This window comes from Emys orbicularis, chromosome 2 (assembly GCF_028017835.1).
Source record: "Emys orbicularis isolate rEmyOrb1 chromosome 2, rEmyOrb1.hap1, whole genome shotgun sequence".
Classification (NCBI taxonomy): domain Eukaryota; kingdom Metazoa; phylum Chordata; order Testudines; family Emydidae; genus Emys; species Emys orbicularis.
Genome location: NC_088684.1, coordinates 59,020,535 through 59,039,737, shown reverse-complemented (window position 1 = coordinate 59,039,737; position 19,203 = coordinate 59,020,535). Strand labels below are relative to the sequence as shown.

The 19,203-nt window shown below is 43.3% G+C and overlaps 1 protein-coding gene across 8 annotated transcripts in view; it reads right to left on the bottom strand.

Annotated features, from left to right (window-relative positions):
- The window catches only part of EYA1 (EYA transcriptional coactivator and phosphatase 1), a 121,586-nt gene that overhangs the window by 12,396 nt on the left and 89,987 nt on the right, over window positions 1–19,203 (bottom strand). For all 8 annotated transcript variants that reach the window (XM_065397610.1, XM_065397612.1, XM_065397613.1 and 5 more), the window contains 4 exons: window positions 12,751–12,809; window positions 12,387–12,547; window positions 12,023–12,137; window positions 1,802–1,923 (listed from right to left, as the gene is read on the bottom strand). In XM_065397610.1, the coding sequence (XP_065253682.1) occupies window positions 1,802–1,923; window positions 12,023–12,137; window positions 12,387–12,547; window positions 12,751–12,809 (457 nt within the window). The remainder of the gene's footprint in view (window positions 1–1,801; window positions 1,924–12,022; window positions 12,138–12,386; window positions 12,548–12,750; window positions 12,810–19,203) is intronic.

Here is a 19,203-nt window from a genome sequence, read left to right as displayed (position 1 = left end):
TGATTTTGTGTGTCTAGCAAAGTTATGAATTTAAACTCCCAGGCTAGTCTTCTGAAAGTTTTGTGCACGTTTCTTTTGAGAATGAGGACTGATAGGTCAGATATATAGAGTGATTGCTCTGTGAAAAGTGTTCACCCACAGGTGATGTGGTGTTTTTGTCTTTTATCATTTTCCTGCATGAGTTCATTCAAGAGTGTAGTGATTGTTATTGTTATTGGGGCATTTAGTGCACTGGATGAGATACACCGTATGCTGTGATATGCATAGGACCCAAGGATATTGAGAGGTGTGTTATGGAGGATGTTGTTCATTGTCGCTGTGGAGATATGTCTCCAGGTTTTGCATCTGTTGTTCTGGCAGGGTCTGGTGCTGCTTTGGGCCGATGTGTCCTGGTTCTGTGGGGAGCTTGCTTCTGATAATGAACTTGGAGAGGTTGGGAGGTAGTTTGGAGGCCAGAAGAATGGGTTCAGGAAATATTTCTTCCAGGATGGAGTCCCCGTTGAGTATGGGTTGTACTTGTTTGATGATACCTCAAATGGGTTCCCAGTATGGGATGGTAGGTGACAACTAGCTACCTTTCCTCCCACTCCTTTCTCTTCCCCTTATGATTGGAGAGGTGTCAATAGGCCACTTCACCTTGAATGGTCCCTTGAATGTGTGTTAACTACTTATGCTAAACACTCTGTTCCACCTTGTATTTAGCTGACACTCTGTTTCCCAGGCCTGAAGAAAAGCTCTCTGTAAGCTCAAAAGCTTGTCTTTCTTACGAAAATAAGTTGGTCCAATAAAAGATATTAACTCACCCACCTTGTCTCTCAAATATCTGGTACTATGTACTTCTAGTTTACCAAAATGATATTTCTCCTGTATTTCACCGAGAAACAGAAATCTGCATAGACTTTGGCACAAATTTATTAATTTCAGTTTGAATAAACTTAAAATAATTAAATTCTGGAGGCAAACATTTCAGCTTCTGGTAAATTCTTTTGTCAATGGATTCTGATGAGGACACCGAGCCCTGGAATTTCACCATATAAATTTTTTAGTTTTCTCTAGATTTAGACGGAATGCTTTACACTTATGACTGAACTTTTGAATTTCTGTTTTAGAAGATAGCTCTGAAAGGTTACAGTTAATAGCAGCTTGTCTGATTTACATGTGGATGCAGGGAAAAAAACAGTACAGTGAATCTCTATGAACTAAAACATGAATTCATTTTGGACACACTGAGGCTTAAAATCAAACATACAGAATAGTGACTTTCCTGCCCCAAACTATTATATAGTGTTGCAATGAGCTGTTAAAAAGCTATTGTATTTCATCGCAGGAGTGGCTGCATTTCAGTTGTGGATGATGCAGTGCATTTTAGTGGTTATATAGCAGCTTATGGTTCCAGTTCAGCAAAGGGTCTACCAAGCTTGCTGGATCAGGGCCTAAATTTGTAAAATCATAGAATCATAGAACTGGAAGGGACCTCGAGAGGTCATCTAGTCCAGTCCCCTGCACTCAAGGCAGGACTAAGTATTATCTAGACCATCCCTGAAAGGTGTTTATCCAACCAGCTCTTAAAAATCCCCAATGATGGAGATTCCACAACCTCCCCAGGCAATTTATTCCAGTGCTTAACCACCCTGACAGTTAGGTGCTGTAGGATCACTCAGTCTGAATGGTGTTTTACTGTAAGGTACGTTATTTATCATTAGTCCCTAGATGCTACAGTGATATGAATACACAGATACATATGGTTTTTCATTTAAAACTATAGCCTCAAATATTTCATCATGTTGTAAAAAAACCTCACCTATTTTAGTTGCACTGTAAATATTTTCTATTGGAAATACAACCCCTAATCCATACAACAAGACTTTTGCCAGAGCGGGAATAAGCTGAGTAGTTGTTACTAGAATATTCACACAGTTTGTCCTGCAAGAAAACAAAAACAGACACCCTTAAATATGCATGTAAATATATTAAAACTAAAAAAAAGGGGAAAATTAACCATCCTCCATTCTCCCCCAACAAAACCTCACCACCATAGTCTCAAAGTACTTTAGAAAGGGAGGGAATCATAAGAAAAATTTACTCACCTCGTGCTGTAACAATGGTTCGTCAAGATGTGTCTCCCTATGGGTGGCTCCACTGTAGGTGTACTTGCGTCCTTTTACTGCTGATCAGAGAACTTTGGTAGCAGTGTCCATTATGCCCCATCATGAGACTGTCTCTCCTCGTGCCCTGCCACGAGGCTAGCCAGCATGTGCAGGCTAACCCTCCTCAGTACTTTCTCTACCGCAGAGTCATTGGCAAGAACTCCAAAGTAGAGGAGAGGCGGGTGGGTTGTGGAGCACCCATGGGGGATACATCTTGAAGAGTCATCGTTATTGCACAAGGTCAGTAACTTCTTCTTCGAGTAGTGTCCCTATGGGTGCTCCACTTTAGGTGACTTCCAAGCAGTGTCCCTTCTGGAGGCCTGGGGCTTCAGAGTTGGGTCAGTTACAGATGACAATACTGTGGAGCCAAAGATGGCATTGAAGGCAGGTCCACAGTAATCGCATGGTATTCCGCGAAGGTGTGGACTGACGCCCAACATCAATGCTCTACAGATTTCTGAGATAGGGACATTCTTGAAAAGGCAACAGATGAGAACGACCTTGTGGAGTGCATACGAATAGTATCTGGAGGGGTCATGTTATGAATCTGATAACATTGTCTAATGCAGCCCGAGACCAGAGAGTCTCTGGGTTGATATTGCTGAGCCCTTGGATCTTTTCACAACAGAGAGGAACAGCTTCGGGGACTTCCTGAAAGACTTTGTCCTATTCAGATAGAAGGCTAGTGTGTATAATATAGTCTCCCTGCTGTCATGGTGAGGCTTGGGGTAAAAAGTCGGAAGGTGAATCACGTGGTTTATATAGAACAGGGCGGTTACCTTAGGGATGAATTTTTGGTGCGGCATGAGTGTAACCTTGTCCTGAAAGAATACCATGGAGGATGATGTGCCATCAGAGCTGCTATTTCTCCTATCCTCCTAGCTGAGGTGATTACTACCAGGAAGGCCCTTTTCTTCGACAGGTATGTAAGCGAAAAGGTGGCCCTGGGTTCAAAGGGCGGTCTAGTCAGGCCTTTCAACACCAGGTTTAGGTCCCATGTAGGTGTGGGGTGTTGGGATTGTGGAGAAAGGTTTACTATACCCCGGCGGAATCGTTTAGAGGTTGGGTGTGATAGCATTATGTACCTTTCTACTTGTTGGTGGACGAGAGAGTCGCAATTTTTTTTTTAGAGTCAGTATATAATCTAAGATCTTTGGAAAGGTTGAGGATGTCAAGGAGATTTGTTGGGAATTGCACCAAATCTGAAACCTGAACCACTTCTGCAGGTAAGTACGGCATGTTGAGGACTTTCTATTGTGTAGAAATACCTCTTGTACCTCCTTTGAGCAGGAATTCTCTAAGCATTGGAACCATGAAGGAGCCAAGCCTTGAGGTGAAGAATGCCCAGGTTGGGATGCAGAGTGTGTCTTCTGTTCTGCGAGAGGAAGTTTGGAGTGGATTGGAGAAAGATTGGTGGGCACGTCGCCAGTTGTGACAGGTAAGGTTACCAAGTCTGTCTCGGCCAAGTGGGATCCATCAATACGACGTATGGTCCTTCCCTTTTTATTTTCAACAGGACTTTCGACAGTAGTGGGAATAGAGGAAAGGCATAAAGAAGGTCCCTGTCCCATGGAAGAAGGAGAGCATCACCTAGGGAGTGTTGTCCTATCCCTGCTCTGGAGCAGCAGTATGGACATTTCTTGTTCAAGTGAGCAGCGACAAGATCTATGGTCAGTGTCCACCAGCATCTGAATAGGTCGTAAAGTTTATTTCCATTCATGGGTTTATTTCCATTCATGCTTGTGAGGGAACTTGCAACTTAGGATGTCTGCTATAGAGTTTTGTGTGCCCAGAAGGTAATCTGCTGATAGCGTAATGTCGTGGGAGATGCACCAGTTAGTTCCATAGCTTTATCGCTTCTGAGCAGAGGGAGGGCGACCTGGCTCCTCTTTGTCAATTTATGTAATACATGCATGCTATGTTGTCTGTTAGGACTTTGGTGTGTGATCAGTGGGAGGAAATGGGTTCAGGCGTTCCTGAACGCCCTGAGCTTGAGGAGTTTGATGTACAAGGATATCTCCATGGATGACCACTTGCTTTGTGTTGTAAGGCCATTTAGATGTGCGCCCCATCCTATAAGGGATGTGTCGGTGGTGAGAAGCAACAATGGGGAAATTTTCACAAAAGGAATCCCTTTGCAAACATCTGCTGGGTCCTTCCACCAATCCAGGGATATATTGACTTTGGCAGGCAGTGACAGAGGTTTGTCTAGTCTGCCTTTGTTTGGTCTATACACCAAGCTGAACCACACCTGGAGACATCACATGTGAAGCCTGGCATGTGGCACTACCCACCCATGTGGGTGTACCCACAGCCATACACCCAAAGAGTTAGAGGCAATGTCTGGCTGATATTTGAGGACTGTTTTGTTCAGTTTCTATGACTGTGGCCAAAGAGAGGAACCATGTTGAGGCAGGAGAGCTCTAGCTTAAAATGAGTCAAGGTTAGCCTCTATGAATTCCAGGCACTACACTGGAGTGAGGGTTAATTTCTTGGTATTCATCTGTAGGCCCAGTGCCATAAACAAGGCTATTGCAGTTTCGGTAACCTGCAAAGGAGCGGACTCTGAGGAGACAATCATTCAGATGGGGTAGATCATGATCCCCTGGGAGCATAGGTGAGTGGCTGCTACTGAGAGAACCTTGGAAAACATTCTCTGGGCTAATGAAAGCCCCAAAGGGAGTACTCTGTACTGGTAGTGGTCTTGTCCTAGGGTAAATCAGACAAACCGTTTGAGGGATGATAGGATTGAGATATGAAAATAGGCATCCTGAAGGTTGAAGGCTGAAAACCAGTCTCTCCATTCCATGCTGAAATGATCGTTGCTAGTGTGACTATCTTGAATTTCTGAGTTTTCACAAATTTGTTGAGCGCTCAAGGTCGAGTATAGGTCTCCAACCTCCCTTCCTCTTGGGTATTAGGAAATAGCGATAACAACAGACCTTACCTCACAGCTGTTGGCTATGGCTCCTAGCTGGAGGAGATGATCTATTTCTTGTTGTAGTAAACTCTCATGAGAAGGGTCCATGAAGCGGGATGGGGAAAGTTGTTGTGAATAGGGAAGGGAGATAAAATGAATGGAAAACCCATTGCGAATAATTTCCAAGACCCATTGGTCTGATTTTATGCATTCCCATGTGTTGCAGAACGTAGCAAGACGGTAGCCAAATGGATAGAACAGCTTGATCAGATGTAGCGGTTGAGGGGAGTGGCCTGTCGACACCTTGACCAACATGTCAAAATTGGTGTTTGGAGGTGGATGAGTGCAATGTGGAAAGCTGTGGGCCTGATGGTTTATGCTTGGGGAACCTAGATTTCTTCCTCTGATGTTTGTAAAAGCGCTGGGTTGAGTATCGAGAGGTGTGTGATCTGTGTTGGGACTGAGGACTAAATTTTATCTTTTGTCCTGGCGTGTAAATTACTAATGAGCAGAGATTGGCCCTGGAATCTTTCAGGGTATGGAGAGAGGTGTCCATTTTCTCTTCAAAGAGCTAGATGCCTTCAAAGGGAAGGTCTTCAACAGTCGATTGCACCTCTTTAGGGAAGCTGGCATGTAATATTTTTTTATCAGCCTGCTTACAAGTAGGTATCACTGATGCTGGGGTCTGCCATATGGTTTTTGCAAGGTCCTGCCGAGCCTCCTTGATGGGGAAGGCTATTTTAGAGGCCGAGGAACAATGTAATATGTCAAGGAGTTTGTGATGGGTGTCCTTGACTTCCTCCAACTCTTTTCCCCACGTACTGGAAAAGCCGGAAATCATCAGCTAAGCACAGTGGCAGGGGCATGAAAGCTTAAACTGGGGCGGAGGAGGAGATGTTGGTCCTTGGAGTCACCTCTTCCTCAATTCCACCCTCCTGCTCTCAGCAATCTCCTCTGGGAGTTCTGAGGTTCTAGACGCCATAGCCGAGGGGGAATGTCACAAGCAAGGCTGGGAGCTCGAGACGTGTGGGGACAATAAGCAGCCCAGGGATCCCAGTACAGCCACTGGGGCTGTATACTCGGGGAGCCTCTTGGTAGTGGGCACAATAGGGAGCATGGGAGTAGTGGGAAATGGTCTCCTCTGGCTCACTGACTCCTCACTCAAAAGTGGGGGTGCATGGCAGGGTACTGGAGAAGACTCCCACACTAGGGGGAGACACTGTGCCGAGGTCCCGGTGCCAAGAATAGGAGAGGTATGCTAGATACCCAGAGGTCTCTTGAGTGCTGAAATGCCAGCGGAGCCGACCGACCCAGTGCTGTTGGTGGTATAGAGGGTGTTGGGGATCTTGCCCATATAGATCGATGATGGTGCCAAAGGTACACCGTGTACCGGCGGCATCTTCTTACTGGAGTGCCGTTCGCTCCTATCTTTGTCAGTTAGTTCTGTTGACTCAGTGCCAGTGCCCATTAGGTCCTTAGGCCTGTCAACGGTACCTGCCACTCCAGATCTTTGTGAGCTGGGATTGTCTCGGTGCCAATAGTACTGACGATACCGAGCGTGCTGGAGATCTTTTGTGGCTAGCTTGAGGCTCACTCTGGTGACTCACTGTTTGAATGACTTTACAAGAGGGGTCTATGGATGATTTCTTTGACCCATCCTTGGATGTTGAGGGCTGTGGGGAAGACTCACATCTGCCAGGTGACACTCAGTGAGGGTTTAGGGAGGGTTGGATGGCTGCCTCAATGGAGATGATCTTCTGTCTCAACGACTTGTCCTTGTGAGACCTGGGTCTGAGTTGCTGGCAGTGACCACAATTTTGTGGGATGTGGTCTTCCCTGAGGCAGCGTATGCAGCGAGACTGCTTGTCTGCCACAGAAACAACAAAGAGTCTGGTGGCACCTTAAAGACTAACAGATTTATTTGGGCATAAGCTTTCGTGGGTAAAAAAACCACTTCTTCAGATGCATGGAGTGAAAATTACAGATGCAGGCATTATACACCTCTACCTCGATATAACGCTGTCCTCGGGAGCCAAAAAATCTTACCGCGTTATAGGTGAAACCGCGTTATATCGAACTTGCTTTGATCCACTGGAGTGCGCAGCCCCGCCCCCCCAAAGCACTGCTTTACCGCGTTATATCCGAATTCGTGTTATATCGGGTCGCGTTATATCAGGGTAGAGGTGTATACTGACACATGAAGAGAAGGGAGTTACCTCACAAGTGGAGAATCAGTGTTGGCAGGGCCAATTCAATCAGGGTGGATGTAGTCCACTCCCAATAATTGATGAGGAGGTGTCAATTCCAGGAGAGGCAAAGCTGCTTTTGTAATGAGCCAGCCACTCCCAGTCCCTATTCAAGCCCAAATTAATGGTGTTAAATTTGCAAATGAATTTTAGTTCTGCAGTTTCTCTTTGAAGTCTGTTTCTGTCGTTTTTTGTTCAAGTATAGCTACTTTAAAATCTGTTATAGAATGTCCAGAAATATTGAAGTGTTCTTCTACTGGCTTTTGTATGTTACCATTTCTGATGACTGATTTGTGTCCATTTATTCTGCCACAGGGATGGCCTCTTTGCAGGTGAACTAGATCATTGGGGAAGGGGCCCCCAATGAAAAATGGGGGAAAATAAAGTATTTTTTTATTGGGGGTAGAAAAAATGAAAGAAAGACTACAGCTAAGACTAAGGACACTAGCAAACAACTAGAAATGCTAAAGAAATTAACAATCACAAACAGACTGCTAATGGTCCCATCTCTAGCCAGGGGCAGTTGAGAAGGAACTGAGGAGGGTTAGCCCATGTGGAAGGTCATGAGGAGAGACAGTGCATGTGCAGGCCTAACATACACTGCTGCCAAAGTTTGCCGATGAGCAGTGCAGGGACACAAGCACACCTATAGTGGAGCACCCCTAGGACACTACTTGAAAAATTATTCCCATTTTACAGGTGTAGAAATAGAGGCACAGAAATGTGACGTGCACACAGCAGGACATTTGCTGAACAGGGAAAAGAACTCAAATCTCCTGATTCAAAGACCAAAATTCTATCTATTACACCTTGCAGCATCTCCTAAACCATAGGCATTACAGGCAGATTGTTAACGCTACCTATTATTAAGGTTACCCAACACTTCCCATTATAAGACCCTATTTTCAGTTGCTTATAACTTTGTCAAACTTTAACCATTCAGGATGAAATTTTCCATGTCTGCCTCAGGTTTCTTTTCTTTTCTTTTCTTTTCTTTTTGAAAATTTCAGCCAAAATGGTTCAGCTGTTTCTGAGAATGAGGCAAGGAAAAAATACATTGCTTTTTAATGTGAAAAATTTCCCAGTTCTCTTTGGAAAGTTCTAGTGCCCACATACTTCGGAGCAGGGATTTGAAATTTGGCAACGGGGTGGGACTTTTATGTCAGGGATGTGCGTTTTACCATCATCATGAAAACCCACCCACATTTGGCCAAGTCATAAACCTCTGAAAAAAAAAATCACAGTTCACGCATGCTCAGAAGAGACTTGCTAGAGTTTAAAAGATAAAACCTCTGAAGATTCCGTCCTCATTGAGCATGCTCTAGTCTCTCCCAGCTCCTAATGATGACCAGACTCCACAGATATCATCTGCACAGAGCCACTGAAGATGCTCCATCCCCTCATAGTTCCTGTGTGTGATTGGAATGTTCACACACCATCCCCACAGAGTGACTGAGTATGCATCCTCCCGCCCAGAGCTACAGAGGTGAAGCTGGACTTTTCCCTATAATGGCTGCTCTGGGCTGGTGTGGACCCAGGCACTAGAACTGAGAGCATGGAGCCTGTCTCTCCTGTGCTCTTAATGATCACCCATCCCAGTGCTGGCACCCAGGTAGTGTGGAGGAAGAAGCCATCTAATTAAAAAACCAAGGGGAGAAGGGCCAGACTCAGGGCTCTGAGATGCAGTGTTGGAGGAGTATATTGGGACAGGGAGTCCAGGGGATGAAGACTGGGATTGGAGGCTGGCAGAGGGCAGAAACTGGGACTGGGAACCAGGGATGGAGACTGGGACTGGATAGGAAAGGAGACCAGGTCTGGGAGCAGGGGAGAGAAATGCGGGTGGGAGTTAGGGAGACAGATGGTGGGGGGGAACAGTGATAGGATACAGAACTGGAGAGAGAGAGAGAGAGAGAGAGTGTGTGTGTGTGTGTGTGTGTGTGTGAGTGAGAGTGAAAGAGAATGGGAATGGCAGGGCAAAGAGACTGGGAACCAGTTGGGAGAGGGGAGATGAGAAGGAGAGGAGACAGCTCTGATAAGGGGCCACCTTACAGGGGAGAACTGGGACTGAATGGAGAGAGAGACTGGGCCAAGGAGCCAGAGGAGACGAGGACAATGAAGCCCAGGGAAGGAGACTGGGTGCAAATGGGGATGGGAAATGTGGGTGGGTGGTGATTGGAGACCATGGAGCTGGGAAATGAGAAAGCGAGAGACAGAGAGATCAGGGAGTAGGGGAGGGAAATGGCACTGGCTGGGCAAGGAGATTGGGAACAAGGAGTCAGGAAGGTGAGTGGAGGGGACTGGGAACAGCTGGACAATGAGACTGGAAGCAGGATAAGGGGGTGGCAGTCTGGGAATCTGGAGGGATAAGGCAAGGACTTACAGGGCAAGAAGCCTGGGATCAGTGGCCTGAAGAATGAAAACTGGGACTAAAGGTGAAGAGAATGGACCTGGGATGAGGAGCCAGTGGTGGGGTACAGACAAGTTTGGAAGGGTCAGATTGGAAGGGTCAAGGTAGAAGGGGTCAAGATTGGGGGGGGGGGATGGGGAGGAGAGTGTACCCACTACAGCACAATCCCTTCTAGAGCCTGGAATGGAACCCCACATCCCTGAGTTTCACCACTCTGCTGCTGTCAGCAAATATCAGTGAAGCCCACTGGCAAAGCAACCCACCTGCCTCTAGTGCTGATCCACATAGAGGATGACCTACTCCTGCTACAGTTACTCCATCAGCTCAAGTGGCAGAGATCTTTGTGGTAGATGTAAGGGTTCTAACCCTGCTGACCACCCATGTGGCTGTCAATAAGGTGCCACATGATGAAAGTTCTGTTTTTTTCTAACTTTCTTTTTTAAAAACTTAGAAAGTACTCCCAAAAGTCTACATTAAAACAACATTATTAAGGTTGCAAATTCAAGCACTGAAAAGTTGGGAAATGTCAGAATTAAGGTTCCCTGTGTAACCTTAATTTGGCCCCCTTGTGTGTATGCATTAGGATGAAGTTTTTAATTACATGATCATATACAGTAAAAGCTGTTTTATCCTGCATATTGGGGGTACAGGTAAATGAAAAATGCCAGTTAACTAAGAGGGAGGGAGTTTGGGTCTGGGGCAGGGGCATGGGAGGGAGCGCGAGGCGCGGGCTCTGGGAGTTTGGGTGCGGAAGGGAACTTGGGGCAGAGGGTTGGGGCATGGGAGGGGGTTCGGGGTGCCGGATCCGGGGGGGCACTCACCTTGGGCAGCTCCCCTCGGGCAGCTCCCCTCAAGCGGTGACCTGTCCCAGCTGCTCCTAGGCAGAGGCACAGCAGGTGGCTCTGTGCACTGCCTCCGCCTGCGGGCACTGCCCCTGCATCTCCCATTGACCATGGCTCATGGCCAATGGGAGCTGCGGAGCCAGCACTCAATGCAGGGCGGGGGCAGGGCACAGAGCTGCCTGCTATGCCTCCGCCTAGGAGCAGCCAGGACAGGTGAGAGCCCCCCGGATCTGGCACCCCGAACCCCCTCCCGCACCCCAGCCCCCTCCCAGAGCCCACACCCCCTCCCGTGCTCGCACTCCGAACCCCTCGTGGCCATTCCTCTGCCTAGGAGCAGCAGGGACATGTCTTCTGGGGAGCTTCTAGGGAGCCTGCCAGCCCCACGCCAACCAGGACTATAAACTGGACTTTGTATGGAGATTAGAAATGCCGGTTTAGAGAGCTTTCCGGTTGGTACAGAGCTGGATAACACAGCTTTTACTGTACTCTTTTTTTCCCACAGGACCCTTGCCTCAGGACAGACCTGCTCTGGGGGCACTTTGTGGAGAAGGAAACTGTTGTCTGCAAGACCCTCACCTCATCTCTTGCAGAAACTGGAAAATCTGTAGTGAACGAGGCAGGGGACTTCTGGAAGAGAACAGCTGGTCTCATAATTAAGATAGCTGAATGCTGCCCTGGAGAACTGGATTCTATCCCTGCATCTGCCACAGAGTTCTTGTGTGTTTCTGGTTACATCCTTTAAACCAAACTTTGCACAGGGGTTGGTCACTAATTGCGTATTCCTTAGTTTCTTGATGCTTGACTTGAGTCTCTTGGTCTGATTTGCAGAAAGGCTGAGCACTCATGGCTGCAACTGAAGTCAATGGGATCTGTTCTTTGAACATATGAAGAGCTATGTAAATGCTAAGTACTCTGAGAAATCAGGTCCAGGTCTCAAATTTGACACCCGAAGTTAATGGATGCTTTTGATCTTAATCTCTCCGTGCCTCAATTTCACCTCACAGAGGTGTTGTGAAAATAAATTGATTAATGTTTGTTAGGTACTCAGATATACAGTGATGACTGCAACAGAAAGGCACGTGAGGAAATGATTAATTCTGTCTTTATGTCACAGTTTGAATAGTGTGCTGTAAATAAGTCCTAGAGCCATACAATGAAGAGAAAACAAAGTATTGAAGAGCTGCTCACTAAATGAGCACTGTCCATCCTGTGCACTAAATGAGGCAGAGAATTCTGGGGAAAAATAGTGTGTGATCATGTAATTAAACATTGCATCATAATGCATATGCAACAAGAAGGCCCAATTAAGATTGCATAATCAAACTTGATTGTGGCATTTCCTAATTTTTGAGTGCTTGACTGTGTAAACTTAATGTTCTTTTAATGAAGTTTTGTGTGTGTAACACACTGATAGGTTTCATGAATATTCTGTGCTGCCATGATAATTCTTATACACTTACCTAGAATGAATAAGTGTGAGTGCTTTCAGTGCAAGTGTTAACCAAGAATCTGTAAGAGCTTCAATTTCTGCTCTAAGTTGCAACCAAGCTTCTCTCTTTGCGGGACCAAGAAGACCTGTGGTGCAGAAAAGGGTACTCAATAATATGTCTGTATTTAAACTCAGATACCTTTCTGTTATTTCCTTCTGCTTCCATTAGTTGTAAGAACAGTTTTCTGTAGAGACTACAAACTGAACAGTTCTCTGAGTAAACAGAATCACGTTGAAAAGGATCAGCAAACAAAGGCACGGCTAATCCTTTTTATTTATAACTTCTCATTTGTCTCTCAAGAAACAGATGAGTAATATTTTTGATGGACACTTGCCTCCAACGTTATTTTTGTAGGTGTTGTAGATTTCTTTTACGCGTCTGTAACGGAAGGCCAATTTTCTCATCCAGTCCACTCCTCCACGCACACCCGTTGCTAAGCATAAATTAGCGCTGGTGGCTGCTGCAGGAAAGCCGTCTGTTCCGAAGTTATAGGTGCTATTTAGAGTGAAGAAAACTCCCAAATTAACAAAATATGATGAGCAAAAATTAACTGTCAGGTATACTAGTGACACTGATGGAGTTTCAAAGGTATAACTGAAGGCAGAACTTGGCCCAATATATGTTTCATGGTATTTTACAATTTTTCCAGGAAAATAACTTGCAAAACCAATGTATTATCTTGGTTGGTTCTGACTTACCTTAAGTCTTGGCCGTTGTCATCTGAAGACACATCATCTATATGAACCTGGTCGCATTCCTAAGATGACAGATTTTTCCTTATTAATTATTATTATTAGGCTAAATTAAAAAACAAAAACAAAAAAGGCTTAAAGATCTGCTCATCGGGGGCTTTTTTTTGATTGTGTAAATCAGTAGATGGCAGTCTTGTTAAATCAATAATTTTACCCACTTTTTATGCTCCATTCATAGAAGAAATGTGCACTGTCATTAACTACTACTATTATATGGCTTTCTGAAAACACATTTTTGTATTTAGAAAGGAAAGCGGTTAAAAACAATTAGCGTATGTGTTCCATAAATGTTCTTGTACCCTTTCAGGTACCTTAAAACATCATGCTGCTCAAAGCTGATTCAGTCAGTGCATAAGTATAACTGAAACCAGACATTTTGGTAAATGTAACATATTAGAAAAATTAAACCTGATGCTAACCGCCAATGAAATTATGACCTCTGATTGCTGTTGAGCCACACACCAACATAGCCTGAGGCCAATGTTTCAGAGGAGTGCAGACAAAAAAATCTGTTCCTAGTTTGCCATTCATTTGAGAGTTGTGAGCTTCTCTCTTTCTCTTTGGTCTTAGTGTATGAAAGCAGCATGCAAAGATGAAAAAAATCTAAATAGAAATAGCCAAGTCAAATGACCTTTCTTCAGTCCCTTGTATTAAAGTTTATATACAATACATTTATAATTAGCTTTATCTCAGTAAATTACAATGTAATAGTACATGTTGTTTGCCATTAAAGGGCAGTGGAACATGAATTACTATTAACAATTTGACATTTGGCAGGTAAATAAGCAAACCTCTAGCACTGTAATTCAAACTGAATCCAGCGTATAAAACAGTATGTCCCAATTATTTCAATAATGCCCTCTTTTCCTGCCTAACGTGAAGCCCCATAACAAAGATGATACATTTGATGTGCTAAAACACTGGAATTGTATATTTTTGTGTTAGTGCTTCCCTCTGAACAAATTTTTCTCTCTCCATGGATTTGTGAGGGATGGAGGGAAGATAGAAGTGGAAAGAAACTCAAACCAGCTGTTCCCTAACAGAATTAAAATCATGACCCTCAACCCCTGTTCTAAAACATCTATTTTCCAGCCAGTCTTCTCCCAGCAAGCAGCAAGCTCCAAGGAGGAAAAGACTTTGACCCTGTAACCTTCTCCTCCTCTCCTGAGGTCAACAACCTCAGATAAGAAAAAAGGAAAAGAAAGTCTATCTGGCCTCACATGATGGTTGTGAATTTAAGATTTAAAAAAAACCCATAGGTTGCTATCTGAGGACACAGTTTAGAAAATTTCTAAAGCTATTTAGAAAATTAATGATATTTGCTCTATAACTATTCTATATATTTGTAAAGTGTGCAGTTCATACAGTGACAAGAATTTTGTTGCACCTTTGTATTTGAATTAATAGTAGTTTGGCTAAAAGAGAAATAAAAATGAACCATGATGTGAGAGGCAGAACTATATTTGCTCAGATTTAACCATCATCCAAGGCATTGCCTGCTTTGGCAGATACAATGGATTTGACGCACAATCAAAGTCAAAAATTAAACTACACATTTGCTAGAAAGGCTTGAAAATCAACTTGGCTGATACAAGTATAAAATTTCGTGGTCATGTGACATCAACTCCTGTAGAATCTAAGTTTTCATTTCAAACAAAAACTAGTTTCTAGTCTGTATAGGTCTGACAATAATCATTCAAATGTGAACTGCAGATGTAAATTAATGCAGTGTCATCTTTCTGAGTCTACACACAATATATGCTTTAGTGCCTCTGCTGCTCAGAGAGATTTTTCCAAGCTGCTGCAGAGTGACACGTGAATCTTCAGTTTTCTATGCAGCTATTCAGAAACCTGTTTGCAGTAGTGAAATGAACAAGAATCAAGTCAATTTCATTCTATCAGAGCCTGGGAGAGCAATGAATTGCAGCTGGAGCTAGTCACTGGAGAGGAAGGTTCAAACTGAGACTATGGGAAGGAGACACACCACTTGCAATGGCCACCAAGCTAAGGGAAGCAGCAGAGACCCATCCCATCACACAGGAGAGGCTGAGGGAGGGGTAGAGTAGTGGAAACCTCCCAACTCACCCATGCACCAGAAACTTTTGGACAGTAGATGGGAATAGTGAGAGAAAGAATGCTCCTTGTTCCTTCCAACAGCCAGAGAAGGTCTAGGGCCTAGGGAATTACAAAGTAGACAGGACCCCCACTTGTCAGAGGTGGATACAAAAGACAGGATCTAAGGACAGCATCCTAGTAGGCATCACAAGCACCTTCTCCTTTCCCAGCAGCTGGGATTGAGGTAGTTGCCTGCTCACCTGGATGGATCGATAAAAAGGACTTTGACCCTGTAACCTTCTCCTCCCCTCCTGAGCTCAACAACGGATAGGATAAATTAAAATACGAGATTGAAAGAGAGAGATTGACTGATTTTGCAAAGATAAGTGGGGGGAAAAAAGAGAGACAGAAAATATATTGGAAGAGGCAGAGAACACAATGTAGGGAATGAGGAAAAAAAAAGGAAACACCTGGAAAACAACAAAGAGAAAGATATTCTATGATCTGTTATAGGAAATAAAAGAAAAAGTGAAGTCAGGATGGGAAAGAAGGTAAAATAAAAGCAAGGGAGGCAAATTATAATTTAGAAAGGATTAAAAATAGAAAATTGACTGACAATGTGTTATAAGTAACAGAGGTCACAAACAGTATGCAACAGTTTTGTTCTTTTTAAATGCTGGACTCTGGCTTTGGGGCTAAGTATGGTTTGAGACAGGGATGGGACAGCTATTTTTCATTCTGTTTAGCTGACTAACAGTTTGGGCTAGTGGATGTTCAGTAAATTTTTCAAGCCCTGGACACCAGAAGGAAAAATGCTCTTCTTTAACTCATTTAGCCGGAAATCTTTTTGCAGAAGCCAATTATCTCTTGACTGTTAATTAATCTAGTCTGCCTATTCTTCTGGAATATCCTGTGTTTGTTTTCACCTGCTTGCTTTGGGGCTGCTTGTCCCCGAGCAGAGGCAGCTATTTGAAGCTTTGTTTGGTATCTTTGTTAGCTATAATTAAGTCTCAACAAATGTCAGGTCTTAACATTTTAAAACCATGGGTTACTAAACAGATATCATAGAGATTTGATTAAATGAAGTTTGATGGAGTGACTGAGAGTGAGACAATTTTCATGCTTTGTCAGTACATTTTTGCAAAGGTCTCTTTCAATGAAAACACAAAGACTTTCAGAAAATCCTAAAGCACTTCTAAAAAAGCCTCACTGATTGGGCGCTACCTCAGAAGATGGAAACAACTTTTTATAAACACACCTTTTTAATGTTTTAAGAAAGCTATGAATAACATCTTTCCTTTACCTCTCTTATAGATGTATAAGGCCACTGAATCACACACATATAAAATTTAAGTTTTCATACTGTAAATACAGTGTATGATAAATTATATCCAGGCATTGTTTTTATTCTCCCTCTCATGCCTTTAGCATATGTAGGTTTATAACTTTGTGAAAAATGTATAAGTCCCTTCAGAAACACAGTATTCATGCTGAACTCAGAATAAATGTATATGATTCATTCAAACATGTATTTTGTTATATTAGAATCAGCATAGATACCATCTCTGCATTAAAGGTGCTAGATTCTATTGTAGATGGGCAGGATGGGTCAGCACGCTAAGCAGTAAAAGTACCTGGTGAATTATGCTGAAAAAAGGCTGTGCTTTACTTCGAAGTGTGTTGACCTTGTAATTTCAGCACATCCAGTTGGAAATCCCCATCAGGGACTGCAAGTGGTGACATGTTTGTATCCAGTTTGGGGATTCTGATCATACAACCTGAGATGTTATTCTGCATGGTGAGAATGATCACTGGGAGGGAAAATGCAGTCAGTATTGTCTGGGGCCAAAATTTTAAACAGCACCTAAGTGACTTAGGAGTCTCAGTCCCATTTTTCAGTGACTTTCGCACTGAACATTAAATCTCATTGATTTTGAATGAAATTTAGGCTCCCAAGCGACTCAGACACTTGAAAATGGGACAGAGGCTCCTAAGTCACTTACACACATTTGAACATGTTACCCGTGGCGCACGTGTACCTACTATTGAGGAGAAAACACTGGCTATGTAGTTACGGAGGCTGCTACCTTATCATTTATTGGGCACTGTCAGTGTGCTCAGCTCTATACACACAGAGCAAGTCAGCCGCCAACCCTAAAAGGCCAATTCAACTCAGAACCATGTTGCATAGCTAGAAGTCTGGAAGCAGGGCAGGTTTTGTTCTTGGTTTTTATAAATCTTGGGTAAAGGCTGCTGAAAGGCTTCATGGAGGAAGTGAGCTTTAAAGAGGATTTCAAGGCAGAGAGGGAGGGAATTCTCAGCACACCGAGGAGCCTGCAGGAAAGCATGAAGCCAAAAGCAGAAGGATACAAAAGAGGCTTCTAGGAGGGAGACCTGGGAGAAAGGGGTCAGCGATGGGAAGGGGGAGGATTGTCCTAGCTCTTTGGAGTACAGATAGCGAGCAGGTAGGGCTTTGCAGAGCCATAACGGTGAGAACAAGAAGCTTGAACTTGCTGTGGAAGGGGAGGGGAGGCTAGTGAAGCCATTTGAAAAGAGCAGTGGGAAATATCACTTTAGCAGCTGCATTTTGGGCCTGATAATTGATTTAAATGGGCCTTGGATGAGATGAGGAAGGTGAGATGAAATACAGCAAAGCCAGAAAGAAGGGATGAATAGAAGAGTCAGGCATAGTCTTCCAGTGCACAAACAGCTCAAGTCTTCTCTCTTCTCCATTCCCAAAGAGTTTGCTAACTCCCTATTGCAACCTTTTTTTTCCTTTCGCCCTTTTTTGCTCTTATACAGTGGCCAAATGTTCCTGTGAATTCCCCAGAACCATCACTCACAACACTTAAAAGCCTGCCCAGCCTGCATAGGTATTTCCTTCTGGATCTAGCCCCTTAAAGTAGAATCTGAACATAGCTTCATATGCAAAATTTTAAGTTATGACAGAAATGTTCTGCAAATATTTACATTGTTCTGCTCATCTCACCATCCCTATGGCACGCTTGTGCCATAATTCTATAAAAGTATGCCTCACTATTCAATTTACTTTAGGAAAATTAATAAAAAAGAAATTAAGGTCATTGCAATGGTTCATCTTATCTGTGCCAGTAGTACATGCCAAGTGCAGTGATGTAATAACTAGCATGTGGATCCTCTATATTTCTGTGCTACAAAACTAAAAAAAAAAAAAAAAAAAAGCCACAGTAATACTGTAATCTTTGAATAAAAAGATGGCTTTGGACAAGTTTGCACGTTATGAAAAGGGAGAATATGAATAATGTTATGAACATATCCTCAAGAGGATGCAGAAGTATTACAGCCCCAAATCTGCTGATTATAGCTAAAATGCACTTCCACGTTTGCTTAATCTTCCTAATTTACCGTGAGAAAACTAACACCATGCTGTCAACTAATTGTTTCAATACCTTGCTTTACAAAGTAAAATGAGAATGGGGTGGGGGGAAATCCCTTCAGAACAAGCTATTTTCATTTAGCCTTTACATCAGTGTGTCCATTGAGACTAGCTGGAAGCTCGCCAACTCACAGGAAATGATCCTGGGGATTCTCTGTTCACCTCATATCTGTCATTACGCAATTATATCCACTGCTTCGTTTTCCCTACTGAACAGTAGAGAAATTTGGTCATGTACATGTGAGAACAGATCTGGCATAGGAAGTTAAAAGTCACAATCCTTTAAAAACGTGATCTACATAAAATTCCTCAACTAAAAAAAATTCCTTGAAGTTTAGACTATTGTGCTTAGGTTTTTTGTTTGTTTGATTTTTTCAGTCTGCTCCATCTTTTAGTGTGTCTGTTCCAGATATCACAAGTATGCAATTTCTACATGGATATCTGCCACACCAGACGTACATCACCCTGTAAACTCTGTTCTCCTTTAGGAAACTTGAATTGTGCAGGGTGCTTTACAAGATGACATCTGCTTGAGTGATAGATGTGTGTACTAGAGCTGGTTCATGTGTGTGGTATGTGTTTACAAACCTACTGATTCCTACACAATTGTAATTTTAGTTCTGATATTACCTCTTCAAAATAAATAGAGTTCTTATGGCTCTTTATGATTAAAACTTAGAAAAATAATAGCAGAAATCTTGCCATTTGTTAATTCTGGTATTTAAATTTTATATAAAAAACTTGATCTCTCATTTGGTTATAAAGATCATGAAACATCTCATTTACAGAAACAGTTCAGTACATCTATATTTATACACAGAATGGCAAACATTTGCCAATGCAATAAATATTTAGCTTGTGTACAATGCTATTCTTCTGTACTTGCTAAATATACAACAAAAACCTGCATTACCTTTCAATCAGAGGTA